At 39.5% G+C, this 19,163-nt stretch overlaps 1 protein-coding gene and 1 long non-coding RNA gene across 4 annotated transcripts in view; one reads left to right on the forward strand and one right to left on the reverse strand.

Moving 5' to 3' along the window:
* Positions 1-6,125: 6,125 nt before the first annotated feature.
* LOC128142900 (uncharacterized) lies at positions 6,126-11,821 on the reverse strand. Its single transcript, XR_008235546.1, has 5 exons — positions 10,418-11,821; positions 8,570-8,735; positions 8,398-8,462; positions 8,254-8,320; positions 6,126-6,860 (listed from the first exon to the last, which is right to left on the reverse strand). It is a non-coding gene; the product is annotated as an uncharacterized LOC128142900 (long non-coding RNA).
* A 22-nt stretch (positions 11,822-11,843) lies between these two features.
* Positions 11,844-19,163, forward strand: part of GNAI1 (G protein subunit alpha i1) — a 36,971-nt gene continuing 29,651 nt past the window's right edge. For all 3 annotated transcript variants that reach the window (XM_052789575.1, XM_052789577.1, XM_052789578.1), the window contains exon 1: positions 11,844-12,347. In XM_052789575.1, coding sequence (XP_052645535.1) covers positions 12,230-12,347 — 118 coding nt within the window. In that variant the 5' untranslated portion in view covers positions 11,844-12,229. The remainder of the gene's footprint in view (positions 12,348-19,163) is intronic.

Below are 19,163 nucleotides of genomic sequence, written 5' to 3' on the forward strand. Positions count from 1 at the left end.
CCACTAGAAGCTGTAACATGCTTGTGAATAAACAATATACATGCATATATAAAGGGGAAGTTAAAATCAAAAAGCTTGGTATGAAAAATAACATTTATATTTGGATAGGATAGGCTAGTGTGGCCAAGTCAGTACTGCAACACCTATTCCTGAGAAAACTGCCATGTTTCTATGATACCTTTATGGTTCCTCATCCCTGAAATCTGGCTGGTTTGCTATCTTATTATGGCCTTAAATAGAGCATAGCAAGCTATGAACGTTCATTACTGTTTTGTACTGCGGACACTAGTAGAGGGTGTCTGGGTCACACAGACACTTTCAAACCGTGCTGAGGAGCCAGAAGAGCTGGGGAGCCAATTCTGCGGTTTAGGCAAGGTACTGCAGTACTCCTGACCTTATAGCTCTCCTTGAAGCACAGTAATGCCAAGTGTTTTTCTTGCATGTCCCTGGTAGCTCAGAAATTGCCATGCTCCTGTCTGCTGCACAGTGTGGGCATTCCGTGTAAAATCAACTCACTATCAGTGCTGGTCAGAGTGTCCTTTGTGCCTGTAATCTCCAACGGGGTCAAGTCACATATTCGCATCACATGTTTGCCCACGATGTCATAACTGGAAAGCACTATCTGTTCTCTCCCCAGTTCTCATTGTCATATTTATCAATTACATAAAGCATCCTGTTTAGATATCAGATGAGAGACTGAAGAGTCAGACTACTCAGCACAATAATATAACTACAAAGGTGATTTTTTAATGCCAACACCAGCTTCTCTTTTCTGCCAGTCACCAAGATCTGAAACTTTAGTAAGAATCAAAATTCAGCAGCCAGTAAAAGGCTTGGTAAACCTGGCAGGTAGACCTGTACTGCATACTTATGTGCCCATACTTCTCTTTTCCAACGGCTTTTAGGCGATTTTTAATCAGTAACATAAATCAGGCTTTGAACTATAACTGTAAGGCCAAGCAGCCGTTAGGCTGGCAATGAGCTAAAAAGGAGTTCAAAGGAACACGAAAGTTGCCAGGTATCTCTACCACATTTTGTAATGAATTAAAAGGTTCCTTTTATTCCAATTACAGAATTCTGTATCACAGCTATCTGTGGCAAGTCACAGAGCTTTAGTTTAACTAAGGGACAATCATGCTGTTTTGAGAATCAGCTTCACTTGTGGGATCCTTCGCAAGATCACACTGAGGCAGTTCGTAATGTGTAATTAGAAGAATTTGCTACAGTTCATTCCTAAATTATTTTGTCATAGGTATGCTGACATTAAGGAAGTATAGATTATCTGTCTAGTTTGGTTTTCCATCTATCACTGACCCTTAAATTATGTACTTGTCATTTAAGAAAGAAAGTTTCGACGGTCTCCTCAGTGCATTGCCTGGCATGAGGCAACCGCTCTGAACCCATGCCTTCGTCTTGGTGAAACACAGGTGTCCATACCTTCTGAAGAGACGGTCCAAGCCACTGTGAGACATGGTGCGGCCAACTCCTTCTGTTGCTGCTCACGCTCCTCATCCTTTTTATTAGAGAATTCTCCCTGGGCATTTTTGTGATGATTTATACATTGACCGAAGATTTTCAACTTCCTTTTTTTGGTGCATCCACACTGGCTCTATAAGTAGTATTTCAATATTGGTCTCATTAAAACTTCAAGAAGAGGCAATTTTACCTCTTCATACACTTATTCTTTGTTTAGCCGTATAAACATCTTTTTCCCCCCCAGGGTCCAGCATTACCATCATTCTGGGTCACTCTGTATAACTGCCTTAGCCTCATCATTACTTAATGTTTTGTTGGCGTGTGTCATATGCAAGTTTTATCAGATATGGTATGATAATTAATTCAAAGTTATCAAGCACAGTGTTGAATAGAACAGAAATGAGTCCTGTTTTCTACAGGCCCTTTTACAAATCTCATCCATCGATGAAAATCTGGACATAATATTTACATAAATGTCACAAACGACAAAAATACATATCTATATAACGATACAAAATTTTATATATATTTTAAAAATCTGCCAGCTCACTCCTCTCAAATCTCTCTAAGGTCTAAATCATGGATAAAGCATATTGCTGCATTTTCAATCTGAATGTCATGGAATACTTAAAGACCTTACAGGTTTTCATCAAAAAATTAAAAATATTTATTTTTGGAAAACAAAATTCAGTAAACTATTGATTGGAATTTATTTTATTCCTACCTTTTAATTTGTAAGGAAGTGAATTGTATATCTGTTTTCTGTTATTTTGACTCAGGCTGACCAGCCTACTGCAGCAGGGGATATCTTGGTGCACTATTTCAATGTTAGTATCATATTATTTTTTTTATAATATTTCTATATGTATCATCTCATTGCTACTTTTTAATAGATAATATAAGAACAACAGATCTGGGTTTGTAGGAGCAGAAACTCATTGCAGAAACCTACTGTTTATACATGAATTGAACATACTTCAGAATATCTCTGGAAAAGAAAAAGCACAATATAGCCCAAACTCATGCCAACTTTGCCTAGCAAAAACAAGGGTCGTGATGGGACTTACTCTTACTTTGCTCCAATATGCAAAGGAAGCATAGATCAGTGAGAAAGAAGGCTTATTTAAGATGAAGGAAACCTACCAAATGGGTCAGTTTAGAACTTATGAGAATGTTATAAGGTCTTCGGGGTTTTTTGTGGTTTGGTTTTTTCTTTGGTTGTTTTGTTTTTGTAAAAATACAGTTTGTGCATTCCAAACTGTTTTGCTCACTACCTATCTGTTTTCAGTCTAAGACACCGTTCTGGGGGAAAACTGCCCATTGCTTGCAGGTCTGCTCTGAAATCAGAGCCTCAGGCTCCAGCCCAGCCCACCCATGGGAGACAGAGGGACTGCTGTGAGCCTCAGGAAGTGAAACTTGTGAACTGCAGCTATTCAATGACATAATAATACTTACCGATCAGCAAAGGCGCTGCTAAGAATCGTAATGGTTTCTCAACTGAGCAATTTCAGTGAGCAGGGAACCCTGCAAGCCTCTGAGTTTTCCAGTGATAAGCAGCACTGGGAGCCTGTCTGCCCAACAAGTGCCTGTCCATAGCCTACCTGCCTTGCCACACCCGTGGGAAGTGCAGCTCTTTAGTCATACCATAAAGCACACTATCATGATGGCATTTAAATCACTGCCACATCTTCCTTTTTTTCAAGGCTTTCTGTCCTGCAGATAATGGACAGAAATCCATTCTGTGTGCCAGGCACCATACCTGCTTGTACCTCCATTCATGATCAGCTCCTGATTACTCTATCTATACAGTATCGCTCTGCTCCAGCTGGAGCTCACTGCTTGTCTGGACTTCACAGCTTACATCTGACTTCTCTGACCCTAGCTGTAATACTTTGCTTTCTTCAGAGTGCCCTAGATCTTTTTCTGATCATAATTCTTCTTTGCAACTTGGTCCTACTAATTTAGGGGATAGTTGGGCATCTGACTCCCTTGTCTCTAATTCCATTTTCATCTTTTTTTAACCAGCGAAGTACCTTGTGGACCGCTTTGCACTGCTGACCTGGATTGCCTGACCTTGGACTGAGTTTCTGTTAAAGCTCTAATCATTAGGGCAGTGGTCATTCTGCACAGAGCATTAGCATTCTGCAGTAACAAACAGCACTGAGTCTTTCCTGTTTAAATTCCTGATAGCTCTTTCTCATCTAAAAACATTTCCTGTTTTTGTTCCCTTAGACAGTTTTATCAATACATAGTTTTCTTAATCTGAGTTCCTCAAATTCTTGCAGCAAAGGCTCACAACTCAGTTTTATAGTTCTGCTTCAGTTAGGGAAATATCTGGATCTTCCAAATGCCTCTCATGAGAGAAGCTGAAAGCAACTTCTACTTTCTTGGGAATAAAGCCTAGATATATCAGCCAAAACTCGACAGAATAAACTGCATAGAATAGTTTGCCAGATTATTCAGTCAGATGATCTTGTGATGGACAAGGAAGAATTATTTTTGCATATTGGAGAGGAGAAGAAATTATTTTGTTAAGCAAGGTTTTTATTTATAGATTCTTTTACCGCTTTCTTCAACACTGTGTAATCCAAAGTTACAACCAAGTCTTATGGATACTGATGACAGCGTTCTTCGTTCCTTACAGTGGATCTGGGATTTGGTATTAGTAATCTCGACAGTATTTAGCTAATATATATTATTTCTATTGCTAGCCGTAACATTTTTAAGACAAAATATTACTGAAAATATTTTCTTGTTATTTTACAAATAGATTTTATGCCTGTTTCAACACTGTATTTTTATAAAAAATGTTTGTGTTACTTGATTTTATTCTGTTAACACAATTGATTCTACAAACTTTATTCAAGGACAAAAAATCTTCCATCAGAATTCTTCTCTGGTACATGTGATTTTTTTTTTTTTGGTGAGAATTAAACAGATCAACAGGATACTCCAAGGCAAAACTTCTTCGCTTTCAAAGGGAAGATTATATTCAAAATGTAATTTATAATACTAGGCACCATTAGACATAATGTATTATTCAGCTAAATGCCATAATGGTATTCAATTCACAATGAAAATTAAAAATTAATAACTTTGTAACTATTGATTTTCTGTATTCTGCACAGATATTGAGAAAAGTGAACTAGTCTACTTGAAAAAAAGTAGCAGCCCATTATTACTACAAGCTTTAAGGACATTGAACATGTAAACAAACAATAGAATGGATAACATCACCCAGGCAACTTGGACTAATTTATATAGAAGTGAAGCAAATGCCAAGGCAAACAAAGGAGCACTGAAATATAACCAACTATGTGCTGAGTTTACTTGTTCCTGTTTGGAAGATAAAGGAAGAAGCATTAGAAACCGCTCTTTCCTGTAATAAGGCTAATATCTGTTTTGCTCTGAGTAATTATTCATTTCATATAAACCAACAAAATACAACCCATCTTGCCACCGCATTAGAGAATATTCTGCATATTCATCCACATCTCTGTGATGACAGGAAGTGTTCTGCTTTTTTTAGGCAATTTAAGGAGAAACTTAAATAAGAAAATTACTCAGTCCACAGAAACACAACATTTTGAATGGAGATGGAAATTAACTTAGATGTTATGATATCAAGGCCTAAACTATATCTTTCCTCCCAAATAACTTAGGATCAGATTTTAGACAAAAAGTTATAATGACTTCATTTACCCAATAAAAACAATGTTTTTGCAACACAGTAATTGTCAGCATAATCTGTCTAATTACGTAAGAATTCTGAAAGCTGCTGAGCACCCCGGCTGTAGATCGGGAATGCATTTACTTAAATACATGTATACCTTGCAGCACTTGAGCAGTTCCAAAAGAGAAATTCTGGCTATACTTAAGTACAGTAACAGTAAAGTAATAGTAATGGTAACATTTCCATTGACTTCAGTGTACCCAGGGTTTGAACCATGAACTTTGTTGCTTCTAGTAAACTGCTTAAAACTAAGGCTTGTTGGTTTGTTTATATCAACTGGTGTAGCTAAGGAAAAAAAGACAAGCTTTAGGGCACACAAGCCCTTCAGAAGCAGCAGAATTCAAAGCTAATTACAAGCTAAGAGGAAATGCAAGCACAGAGGTAAGTATAACTCTGGATTGAACCTGGGACCTTGTATGACTGAGAACGAACAGGAACATTTTGAAGATTCAGCATACATGTAAACATAAAACCATGGCAAAGGCCTTCTTTCAGACCTGCTTCATGTTGCTGCTCCATAATAATCACTGAAAGGACACAATTTTACAACTTTGTTTCTTCTCCATCTTTTGTAATCAAAAGAATCCCATAAAGTCATAGTAATAGAATCCCAAGTTCTAGTATTAGACTTTATGTCGTCATGTCTGGGGAAGAGAAGGACAAACCCACTTTGATATATATTTCAAAGTTATTTTACTTGGTATTTATTGATCAGTACTCACAGTTATTCAACATTCTGAAATGGGAAGACTGCTACCATAACACACACATAAATGTTTGCAGAAATAAAAAGGACCACTTATTAAAAAAAAATTTTTCATTTACATGTAAATATCATGTACCTTTCATTTGCAAGAAAACAAATAATATTTATCGGATAACATGGTCATAATCTACTCCATTCAATCAATAGACTTTGTAATTATTGAAAAAGTCTCTGAATCTCTGTAAGTAATCAGTCCTATTCTTTGGTTTGCTGATATGCTTTGTCAGCAAAATGGTTGCTGGATTTGTAGTATATTTATAACTAGGAGTTAAAACCTTGTATTAATACATTATAGAATCTATTCTATTCACTATGCAGTAAAAGAAAACAGACTATTCAAGGTACCTACCCATAAGAGCTGCCTTTCAGAGTACATGTGAAGACACTAGATATGACAGTCAAAAAGTTGTTATATTTTCTTATAGTTACTCTGTGCTTATGTGAGAGAAAAATGGAACATTCCTGCAGTAGTTTTCCTGAGTATCTTTTTTAGTATAACATCTTACGTAGTTGTTTCACTCACTATACTTTTACGGATCTTGAATAAAGATGTTTATCTTAAATTCATTTAAAAAGACACCGATTTATGATGACCTAGCATCGTTAAGAGTAAACATTACACTGATGGATATTTTTGCATATACACTGATGTTTACGTCCTACAATTCAAAATTGGAACAGTCACTACAAATAAGATTTACTAAAGCTTTACACAAATAGAATGATATCCACTCTATAGTTTTTGCTGATGTGACAACTGCACATGAATATACATATTTATGTATCTAATTTTTACCCACATGCAATGACATTTACAAACACAACACTTAGTGGTTCACAGTGCTGTTTCACGCTTACTGTGAAAGAATTTAAATTTATCCATACCTACAAAGAAACAAAGAATAATATAACTGCCTGGACCACACCCCAAAGAGGCATGTATTTCATAGTATTACATGTTTACCTGATTTTTTTGCAGTTTATTTTATGTACAATTCATTTCTGCTATGGGTATACTAAAGGCATTATGTTCTGAAGTTCTACACGATTTTGTGCTGGCCTCTTAGCACTATGGAAACAAATGTGTATCTGTGTGTGTGTGTCTCTCTCTCTCTACAAATTAATATAATCTTTATTAATAACATGCTCAATTTTTCAATGAGTTCTTCTTTTGTTTATTTATACTATGAAGTCCATATCATGATTAGTTCCTTTGCAACTCAGGGTTAGAATGGACAGCAGATTATGTAGCTTCTTTTGCCATAACTATTCAGAATTAAATCTAAGAAGATAATCTTTCAAAAACATGCAGACTGCACAAAAAGAAGTCTGCCTTGCTTAACATTTGCTCCTGGGTCTATCATATTCTAGTAGAAGACTTATCTACAGTGTTTTGAACAATGAAATTATCAACTTAGAGACTTGCACAACTTGTTGGAAACCTGATCTTCTGGAAAAGTTAACATAATACGAATTAAATGTCAAACTCCCCTCTGCCCCATTGCTGAGCCTTCTCCTAGCAAAATATAGGCAGTACACCTTCCAGGACCTCTGGATTACACTGTGTGCATAACACAAAGCTGATTCTCCTCCCCCATTAGAGTAATTAGCACTGCCTTCATTAAAATTAACAGAATCCTCACTGTGTATTTCAGGGCAGCAGTGAGTACTAGGTCGTGCAGAGTACTCACTGCCCTACATGGCATACGCCCCTCCTCCCTCCCAACAGCACCATCCTCGCACAATATACACCTTGGAATCTCCCAAGGCACTGACAATAATTACTTGCATCCATATTAACAAAAACTATAGGTGTTAGTATACTACCAAGTTACAGCTTAATCAATTCAGTATTGTTCAGCTACGGTGTTAGGAAATTTTAAAATGGAACTTGTTTTGTGGTTCCAAGAAAAATCTCATTTTGAATTAAGCATACAAAATCTCTTAGTCAGAAAGGCCCTTCGCAGAGGTGTTGCATGTGACACCTGAAGTCTGCCCTGTTATTAGTGACATCGCTCAACAGGAACGTTATCATAGCTAATTAACATCGAAAGTATCCACTATCTATTAATTAATCACACTAACGCCAGAGGAGAATCAGCTTCATTTATGCAGAAGGTCCTTGAAGGTGAACTGCATGTATTCTGCCAGGAGACTCAGCAATGGGGCAGAGGGGCATCTGACATTTAATTCATACAGTAGATTTGTATTTGCTTTGATGACTGTTTACTGTTTTTTCATCTGTTTAAATTTCAAATAGTGTAATACAGCTTCTTACCGTTGCTAATGATTTAGATATGGTGCCACATGGAACCACAGCATCACATGGGAGGCGCCTAGTTAATCTGGAAAAAAATGGGGGTTACTAGAACTGTAAAAAAAGTCAAGAAGCTGGCTAAAGGCAAAACTGCAATATACATACCTTAAAACTGAAGCAGTAGTATGGAAGAAGATACCTTGCACTGAATCTTGGGAACATTTTGTTTTCTTAGCACAAAAAGAAAGTAAATAAATTTGATAAAATTTTATTTTGGTTTAGCCATTGAGTTATAATTATGCATATAGTTACATGCTTTATTCAGAAAGTATTTTACCTTGGTTTATTCAGTTTCCCAGAGATAGAAATTCAAATTCTTGCCCACTTTCCTCTATTTCTTTCATAACAGTTGTATTCAATTTGTCATATATAATTTTGCGTACTGTGTCTGGTTAAAGATGAGAGCAAATAAGGTGGCTGAGTCAGATAATTTAAATTAAAATCTGAAAAACAGCAAAACAGAAGGCTGAAGGCTAATCATTATCCCCACAAAACACTGTATATTCCATACCACACACAAGAAACTCTATTAAGCCCAGGCAGTAGCAGCTAAAGATAATCTTACAGAAAAATGAGCCCAAGAGCAGGTGATGGGGACTCGAAAGGAGGTCATACCAAACAACAGCTATTTGTTGTTAAAGCAAGCAAAACAACAAAATCTCTTGAAATAATCCTCTCTCAGGAACGAGGCCACAAAACACACACACAGCTTCTAAGCAATCTCCCAACTTGTCAGATAAAGGGAAAATCTGTGTAATTCTAACTATAGGGAAGAAATATACTCTCTCATATAACCATACTGCTGTGAAGCAACTCTAATCAATGCATTAGAGCAAACACATTCCTGACATTTTGGAATAAAACTGATAGATGTTGTACTGCCCAAATACAGACTATATTTAACTATTTAACTATAGTTTCTTTTACTATGCAGTAGAATATTTTAGATTATAAGAAAATACTTTTAAGACATCATGTACAGATCTATACTAGCCCCAGATATAGATTCAGGCCTCTACTGTTCTACAACTTTACATCATGTAAGACATTATTTGTTGTAAAGCATAACATATTTAGGACTAGCTAAATGTATAAAAAAAGCAGATACTATACAATTCTGTTTTCCTGCTACAGGGTGATAAAAGGAAAAGGAACTCGGGCCTATTTCACCCTTTATACCTACGGCTGTAGTGACAATGTTAAAAAGGCAAGAGGGCAGACGGAACCGTTGGAGACACTCGTAGTCAAAAGTATAAAAATGTGTGTGGTGGGCACATGATAAAATGAAACAAAATCCATGCAAAGCTGGGGTGTCCTATTTGTAGTATCTCTATCCTTATAACATCTACCTCTCTCATTATCACATATTTCCATCTACCATAATCACTGCTTACTACTTTCTTATCCCTTAATCTGCACACTTTCATTTGCCAATATCCAAACCACGTGGTGTTTATTTCAGAAATAATTCTTTATCCTTTATTTCCAAACCAGAAAACTATCCCTAAGCTTATTAATCCTCCTCTCCCCTCACTCCATTCTTTCCTGAGCAGCAGTCTATATCAATACCTCTGCCACTTTGTCACAGGAGACACCAGGAACCCTAAAACAAGACTAGGTTCCCATACGTGAGGTGAACTGTTTTGTAAAAACTCTTATCCCATGGGACCAGTGTCAAAGTCTGCACGAGAATACACAAAACGGACTACGTACATGAACCACTCAGGTGGGCAAATGGCTGGCGGCAGAGAAGCAAGTCACACCTCTCAGCTGCCCAGCCATTCTCCATAGCAGTAGCACAATGGAGATGGCCAAATAAAATGACTCAGAGGTCTTATGAAGTCTTAAGAGTTAATGTTGTTTGGGGTTTCTTTAAGAAAGGATTTTATACCATACTTTGCTAGGGTTGAGTGCATGCTTACCAACCTGAAAATGTTAAAATTATTTATGTCGCAGTTTAATTGAGCATTACCTACTTCATTTTACATCATTACTTATGGTTTATTCAGTGTCAGCATTCAAAGACGCCTGTAAAGAAGAAAATCCAACACATCCAATAAAAATTGAACATTTGATACACTTCTCCATCAAGATTAAGTATTACAGGAAAAATCTTTTAACTTACCAAATATAGTAATAGATGAGTCTGACGAAGTCTTTGTACTCTAATGCTAAAACACCTCCTGTACTGTAAAATTGTGCTCTTTTCGAGCTCATTCTGGGGGCAGAAATTCTCAAGAGCCTATAGAAACAAAAAATCCTAAGGTCTCACCAGGGAAGATGAACCTTGATTTAACAGATTTGCCTTGTAGACTCTTGTGTCTTATGAAATGTTTTGACTGAAACTTTTCCTGAGATTCACCAAGTTTCATCTCACGCGCAGGCTGTTCTGACTCTGCTTACAAGCTGGGTGGGGGGGAGCGGTGTGGATACGGAGTCATGCAGAAACTCAGCTGACCCTGCTTTGAGCAGGAGGTTGGACCGCCTATCTCCTGAGGTCCCTTCCAACCCGAGTTTTCCTGTGATCCTATTATAAGTTAACAGGAACTCTCTTTTGTAATCCAAACAGCTCGACACGTGTATGGTGGGGAAAGAGCTGGATACATTGCACGTAGTTTTCTTAGGGGTTTTATTTTAGAGACCAAAACAAGCAAGCAACAAAACAACCCACGGATAGGATGCGGATACGCAGACAGCCCCACACTTGAGCTCTGAGAAAGTACGCCAGCCACGTGAAAAGAAAGTTGACCGAGTACTTTTGAGCCGTGGGGCGGGCTCGTTTCGTTTGGCTTTCTTTTCGTGGGGGAAAAACGCTGCTGACTGGTGAGTCTCGAGAGTTGGAAGCCCCGCTGCTGCTGCCCCGGGGCCCCTCCCGGCCTCCCCCTCCTGAGGGGACGATCGCCCCGCAGCCCACAAGCCCCCAGCGCCGGCGGGGGCTGGACCCGCAGGCCCTTTGACAGATCTCGGCAGCGAACCGGCGGGAACAGAGCACAAGGCAGGCGGGGACGCCGGTATCCGACGGCGACCCAGGCGGCCCCCGGGCGGGGCCGTGACTGAGGAGAGCGGTCCCCTCCGCCGGCTCCCGCTCCCCGCCACGCCTCAGGCGCCCTCACCCTCTGGGGCCGCCCCCTGCGGGCGTTGGTACAGCCCTGCCCGGCGCTCCCGCGCCCCACCGAGGAATGGAACCTCCCGCAAAAAACCGTTTAAATTCGAGCCCTCAACGGTCGGTTTCCCCTCCGCCACTGGCAGGTGTCCGGGGCTCGCGCCCCCGCGCGCGGTGGCGTCACACAGACGCAGCGCGAGCCGAGGGAAGCTGCGCCGCCCGCCCCTCCTCCCGCGCCCGCTTTTAACCTCATTCACGCTTTGGTTCCCTCGCGCTCTTCCCCCCCTCCCCGCAACGGCCCGCCGATGCCGTGCGCACGCGCAGTGGCGCCGTGCCGCGCCGGCCTTCCCGTCGTGCACGCGCTCGCCCCGTCTCCTCCCCCCCTCCGCGCCGCCGTGTGGGCGGGGCGCGCGACCGAGCGCCTCCGGGGGGGGCGGGGGAGGGGGGGGCGGCACCGCGGGAGCGCCAGGGCCGCGGCGGCGGGAGCGGCAGCCTCTCGGCCGGCGGCAGCGGCCCCCGGTGCGTGGCCTCCGTCGGCGGCCCTCTGCCTTCTTCCTTCTCCGCGTTCCCCTGGGGACGGCTTCGGGCAAGCCTCCCCTCGCCGCCCCCGCCCCGTTCTCTTCCTCTCCGCTTGCTTGCGTGTGAGGTAAACTCGGCGTGTGGTGCCTACGCCGCCGTTGCGTTTCAGGTGAGGGGGGGGGGGAAGGAGAAAGAGAGCGGGGAGGCACTCGCTCCCCCTCCCTCCTCAGCGCCTCTCCGGCGGCCGCGGGCGCGAAACCCCGCCGCTCCCTCGCTTCTCTTCTGCCGGCGCGGTACAACAGCCCCCTTCCCAAAATGGGCTGCACGCTGAGCGCCGAGGACAAGGCAGCGGTGGAGAGGAGCAAGATGATCGACAGGAACCTGCGAGAGGATGGCGAGAAGGCGGCCAGGGAGGTCAAGCTGCTCCTCCTAGGTAAGGGCTCCCGTGAGGTAAGGGTCCCCCTGAAGTAATTCCCCCCCCCCCCCCCCCGCCCTCCAGAAGCCCTGAGGGAAGAGCTTCCCTGAGGCGAGAAGGTGCCCCCTCGCCTCCCAGCCCTGAGGTAAGGGCCCCTGTGCAGTGAGGGCGGGGCGGGTGCCCGCCGAGCCGGCTCGCAGCTCATGCGGCACCCGGGGATGGCTGAGGAGAGAGGGCCTCGCGTCTCGGGCGGGGAGGGTGGTTGGGCGGTGGGATGCTCTTCCTCAGGTAACGTGGCAGAGGGAACGCCGCTCTGCCGTAGTGGGGTATGTGCTCGTGGCCCCTCGAAAGTTTTCGGGGTGAGGGGAGGCACGGCAGCCTGTTAACGCAGGTGAGCGCCTCGGCTTGTTTCAGGGTTAGAGGCAGGGTTGTTCTGGGGAAACGGCGCGGCGTAGTTTGTCCCGGGGCCTTTGTTTAGGGTGGACCCTAACTTCCATACGAAGGGGATGAGATCTCCAACTTTTGACGTGGATTCTGTGTACCTCTGCTCAGAGGAAGGAAATTTTAGGTTGCAGGATGTTTGCTCTTAATGTTTCTTGTAGACCTGAACATCTCCTAAACTGTTGCTATAAGAATAAGGTGCAGAAAGCATCGAAGGAACACAAGGCAAAGTACCATTTAACTTTCTGCATTGTTTCATTTTTGTGGAAGTTGCTTATGTTGCTGAAATCTTACAGCGGGAAGTACAACCTTGATGGAGGTTCTAAATGTATAATATAGCGACTCAGTATGCTATCATGTGTTTTTGAGGTTTGCTGGCAAGTACTTGAAGCTAGCGTTTTTGTATATTTTAAGTGATATGCTTTTGTGTAAAGATAAGTAAGATTATTTTTAAAAATTACAAGAAAAAAGGAAGCAAGGGTTTTAATTAGAAATACCTTTGTGCAGGACTAAAACTACTGTACGACTTGCAGACAGCTGAATGCTGCAAGATTTGCGTTGTATTAATGTTGTAGGGAGAAGGAGTTTTGCAGTGTATGCCACCTAGCTAAACCAGACTGGATCCTTCTAATCCGGAGTTAAAAAGCTGTTGAGTTGCAGCTTTCCTCGCGCTGCCCTTCCTCTCCCAGAGCTATAGTTTCAGGCAAACTTTTTAAATGACTGACCAATTTGTTACTCCCCTAGACATTGGTTTTGCTACACTGCTCATCTACAGTGCTCTATTCAGTACAAACATTGTAGTAGACCTCTTAAATAACTTCTTTCTGTTGCTAAATTCTAAAATAGCTCCAGAAAGCTACAGGAAACTGAAGCACTTGCATGTGTAGATGAAGAGATGAAATAAACCTAGTATGGGAAACGCAAATGTCCTAAAATGTGTTTATAGATTTAAAATTTTTCTTGTGAGAGAAACAATTAAAGCTTTTCTTTTTGATTTGTTTTCCAGAAAGCGTTAGGCTTTTAATTGGTACTGTGCCTAGTCCTGTATGCCTTTGGAATCCTCAGATTGTTGCATGGAAAGGTTTTCCTGTATGTGATCAGTAGCAGTACTGCAGAAGATGTTATTGTCTTTTTCAAATGTGGCAAAGTAATGCTTTATATGTTTTCTGGCAAGGCATTTAAAATGATTTTTTTCAGTATTTTGCTGGTTTGTATGGAACTTTTAGTACGTGTAGTTTGGTAGCCATCTTCATATCTTTCATCATATTCTGTGGATATGGATAAAGTCCACATCTGTAGAAAGATGCATTGAACTTGAGAATGAATTTTGTTGCTATTTTCAGTTGTTTAATGCTCTTATGTATAAAGTCCTATGTTATGAGCTTTTATTTTTAAATTTTATAAATTCTGTGTTTATAATACAGAAAAGCTTTTGAGGAAAGTACATTTATCTGCTGGAATCTCATGAAACCTTAGGATATGGAACAAATGTTCAAATGTGTTTTCTCATAGTGTTCTAAGCAGTAGCTCGGTTGGTTTAGTACTTCCCCCTCCCCTCTTAAAGAGAGGTGTGAAAACTAGCTGGCTAACAACTTCTTTTAGGACCAGTGTTTGAATCATTATTTAAACAAAAATTACCTAAATGTTTACTGAACTCGGAATGAGGTTTTTTTATATACACCCATGGATGCATTTGTTTATTTCACATGTCTTGGAATGAAAGTTTTTCTGTTACTTTTCCTTGCAAGTGTGTCAGATTGTCTTAAATGTTATGTGAATACTTTAATGGCAAAACTATTTAAAGTTACTTCCACTAGAGTCACTTTCTTCTCGCTGCTCACTTTCCCAATTGCTTGTTCAGCCCATATGTCATAGTTTATCATCTACTCGGTTGTACTCCTACATCTATTTATGGGCTTGTTCTGTTAAAAAGATACTGAAATAAAAGGAAAAGTACAAATTGTGGTCTGTTGCCAGGAAAATACAATGTGTGAGAAGCATCTAAAATACCTTGCTTATGTAGAAAAAGAGCATGTAGCTGTATACCTGTTGACCCAATAAGACAGATTTATTCCAGCATCTATAAAAACTATATTTTTGTGTGGCGATTAGATAATCCTGCTGAATCTTGAGTTAGAATGCTCAGCTGAGGGAAGATGTGTTTATAAAATCAGTCTATTTCTAGCCTTTAAATTTAATTTATTCCATTATATGCTTTTCTAAATGTTTTTCTAAAACAGGAAATTGCAGTGATTTAATTAAAAGAGATAGATGTGATATTGCAGTACCTAAACAATGACTTTGTGAACAATATCACTGATCAGTTATTTTTATATTTTGTTGTTCTCTCTCTAAGAAGAAGCAGGCATATTTAAGCTGTGCAAAATACTATTGGCCTGGATTATCTAAATTCTTTTGTCATACCTGTAAACTGGTACATCATTTTGTACGAATTTGACTGCAGGTCATTTGGAATAAAAATATGGGATTCTGAACATTAGCCATGTATAACAATATTTTAACCTTGTAATTCTATGCACTTCAATGTGCTATCCCAACAGCAGGAGAACCTTTTCTGGAAAATTTCTGAGCGCCATCCTCATTAGTAGAAGTAAGCTGAATTTGAGCATATAGTTTGTAAGCCAAATGGAAAATGCTCGTTTATACATGGAATTTGCTGCTTTTACTTTTTTAAAATCATTAAATAAATGAGCTTCTCTAATTTAAAATTATTTTCAATGTGTGACAAATACTTAAATTTCATGGGAACTCAACAAAAAATATAAGTGCAGTCTAGTATATTGTCCACACTAAAAATTCAACATAAAAAAGTGTTTTTCCTTAAGCACTTCAATATTCATGTCAAGTTGATAGTTCCCAAACTTCTGTTTCCTAATTGTGTGGAGTAATATTTTGTTTTATTGTATTTTTGTTGTTGTTTCTTATACATAAGCTCATATACTTAGCATGAGCGAGATTTCTGAAAAGCAGTGTATATTTTGGCTGGCTTCCAAGTAGAGACAGTAGTAGACCCAAGTTGTTTTTCTCTTCCATGGTTCCTCATCTTAACTTTTAGTGTGCAACACATAAAAATTCCAGTAATGCTTGCAGAATGAATGTAATTCTACTCATCTTAGGAGACGGTTGTTCCGTGTGACTGATCTGTGTGCTGCATTAATATACATGTGATCCAGATCAGGTGTGGATTTGCAAGTACATTTCTGTTGAATTAGCTAAAGCATATAAGACTGAATTTATGCCAACTGCAGGAGAACAGGCAGTACCTCATTTAGTAGAAAACCTTCTGGTATGAGGTTAACTCATCAGGTTTTATGAATACATTCAAACCGGCAGCATGAGTTTATAGGATTATTAGCACTTTGTCTTGTGGATTATCACATTCTTCACCTAATATAGCAAATTCAGTGTTCAAGTTCTTAGTGTCTTGAATGAAAAGGGCAATAGATAGGTCCTAAACATCCTTTAGGAGTGGATCCTGAGATCCAGGAGGCCGCAGACCATATATTTGACAACTGTAATTATCTGTCTTTTTTCTAGATAATCATGTTTGTGGATTTAAGTTCAATGAATACCGTTATACTCGTGACCAACAGAACTACTTTTCTATTCCTGAATAGATCCTTGTGATTCGTACTGTAACATTGGCATGTCGTGATCTTGAAGATACCTGCTTTTTAATTTAAGACAGAGTACTGCTCTTAATCTTTTTCTTTGCAGTTCTTCCTGTTCCTTAAGGCAGTAACTAGAACAATTCTATTCAGTTGTTCTTCTAAATCTTCACATCTCGGGCATCTATTTCTCCTTGCTTTTCTTTTGTTACAGACCTGCATCTTTCTGTCTGCTCAGTCAACTGACTCCCATTGCATATTCATCTGTTCAACAGCATGATCCTTGCAGTCCTTGGAAATACCTGACTTCCTCCAGACCTGACTGCACATTGGACTAAAAAAAAAAATATATATATATATGCTGTTTGTACTATTACTTCTCTTGTCTTTCCTCCAGAGTGGTGTCTTTCTCCACATTTGCAAATAAAAACGACTTTAGAAGCCTGAACTTATGGGAGCTGTCAAAAAGCCTTGTTCTCACAAACAAGTGTTGCGTGTTTCAGAGCTGTTGACCTCATCTTTGTAAGTTATGCCAGCCTAGTCTAAAACATTTCTGACAAACTATTTCCTGTATCACCTTTAGAGACAACTATATAGATATTTACAAAGCTCACCTCTTATTTGAAAGCTGTTTTGTGATACCTAAAAGAAGTGTTTAATGTTTGGGTTGGTTTGGTTGGGGTTTTTTTGCTTGTTGGTCTTGTCTGTCTGCCTCTGCTCCCTTCCCACCACCAGCCCTGACTTTCTGCCTGTTTGCTTAGATTTAGCAGGAGTTCTGAACTAGGAGCTCTCTTGCATTTTAAGTTGGACTTCGGCAATTAGGATGTTATTTATGTGGACTTTTATATCCGACTGTATAGTTAAGTAAATTAAATCCTCAAACCTTTGTACTAAATATAACAATACTTTAAAAGAACAAAGTCAAAATTGCTAGATTCCCATAGTGTAATAATCCCCCTCGCTTTTGTGAAAGGAGGCTCGTGGATGTACAGAAAACACAGCCATTCAGTTATGGTTGTGATTGTATAATTGCGGTTTGGGTTCTTTTATACTTGTATCTTTATATTTGAATGTTGGTGTAATAATTTACATCATCATAATATTGGTCTTTAATGTGTGTATAGACTTCTCCACTACAATACAAGTTATCTTTAGTGATTTCAGGTCATCTGTTGCGTTATTATTTTAAATCTTCATTTTGGAAGTTTCTTTCTAAAATCACCATTTATGTTTATATCATGATTTTTATTCTTTAACATTCTTAGGAGAAAATTTACTTCAGTACATGTTTTAGAGTGGGCTAAAGAGAAACTGTACATTTTGTACCATGTCATGATACCAGTAATAGTGACTTTGCTTTTTTGTCTCTTGATTAAAAAGTGTAGTTATGGTTATACAAAAATTACTTTAACTTATCTTTGGCATCAGGCATTAAGGTTTTTTTTTTTTATATTTTATTTTAAGAGTTAGAAAACATTTTAAGCTTAAAAAAAAATTTTCCTAGAAGTTGTGTTTTAAAAACAATGTAATGCTGCTTTGTTTTGTTTTGTTTTCCCCCTCCTGAATTAGAGACCAAAAAAGCTCTGGTAAGGTACTTTTTGGTAAGCCATTCACTCCCAGCATCAGTGGTGCCTCAGGACTACACATAAGTTCTGTAATACACTGGCTTAATCAGATTCTTGCTACTTTTTGTGGCAGCACAGTATTGTATCGTTATTGTGCTGATATGACAGTTTACTTCAGTCCTATAGATTATATTACTGAAATGATCATGCATTTAAGCTAACCTCCTTTTGTGAAGTTATTTTTAATTCACTTCAGAACTAAAGTTTGCAATATAGCTCCTTGCATAGTTGTGTTGGCACATCTTGAACTTGGGATTTGTGCTATAGTTAGGCTGTGCTGATTTATATAATCATATTGCAAAGTGGATTGTTCTTTTGCTGCCACATTTTACCCTTTAGTTGTTTTGGTCCTCTGAGAAGGAAGAATTGAGTAGTTGGCACATCCTAAAGTATGGCTAAATATTTTGAAACCAATCCATGAGTCTGGCTTCAGAGGGCATGAAATTCTGAAGTCAGTTTTGCTGCTGAGCTTGATGGATGTCTGCAGCGTTTCCTGTAATCGCTATCTGGCAAATGTCAAGGTAGAAAATTGGAAGTAGGAAAAGAGATATTTAAGGTGTTCTGTTAAGTGTGAAGTTTTTCTACCATGGAAATGCTGAAATAAAGATCTGAACTAACTTGATAATTAGCTATTAAAAGTTTTTTCCAAGATATGTATAGGAGAACCTGTATTGATGAAAACTTGCTATTCTGAGGTTGAGTCTTAGTCATTGTCCAGTTTTACTGAGGTCAGCTGTTCTATTTATTGCCCTCATTTGCTCAGTGTCCTACTGTTACCTCAGGCTTTGTGTATGTAAATTACTGTTTTGTTATCCTGTAAATGGAACTTAGTTGGCTTCACCTGAGAGATTCTGTATCCAAACAATATTTAAGTTGGTAAGGTATATAGAGAGCAGTTGGAAAAATCAGAACTTTGAACTTGTGAGAGCAAGAAGTTTTAAGCGCACTATTCAGAAAAATGCAGAGTTTTTGAGGTGGCACAACTTAGTGACTTTTCTGAGCAGAAGGATAATTAAGACACTGAAATTTATTAGATGATTAAGACAAAAAAACTTTTTGCTGAGACGCTTTTATATACTGGGAATGTATGCTTTTGCAATAAAAGATTTGAACTCATCTTTTCTTAATGCTAAACATAT

Source organism: Harpia harpyja, chromosome 6 (assembly GCF_026419915.1).
Source record: "Harpia harpyja isolate bHarHar1 chromosome 6, bHarHar1 primary haplotype, whole genome shotgun sequence".
Lineage (NCBI taxonomy): Eukaryota > Metazoa > Chordata > Aves > Accipitriformes > Accipitridae > Harpia > Harpia harpyja.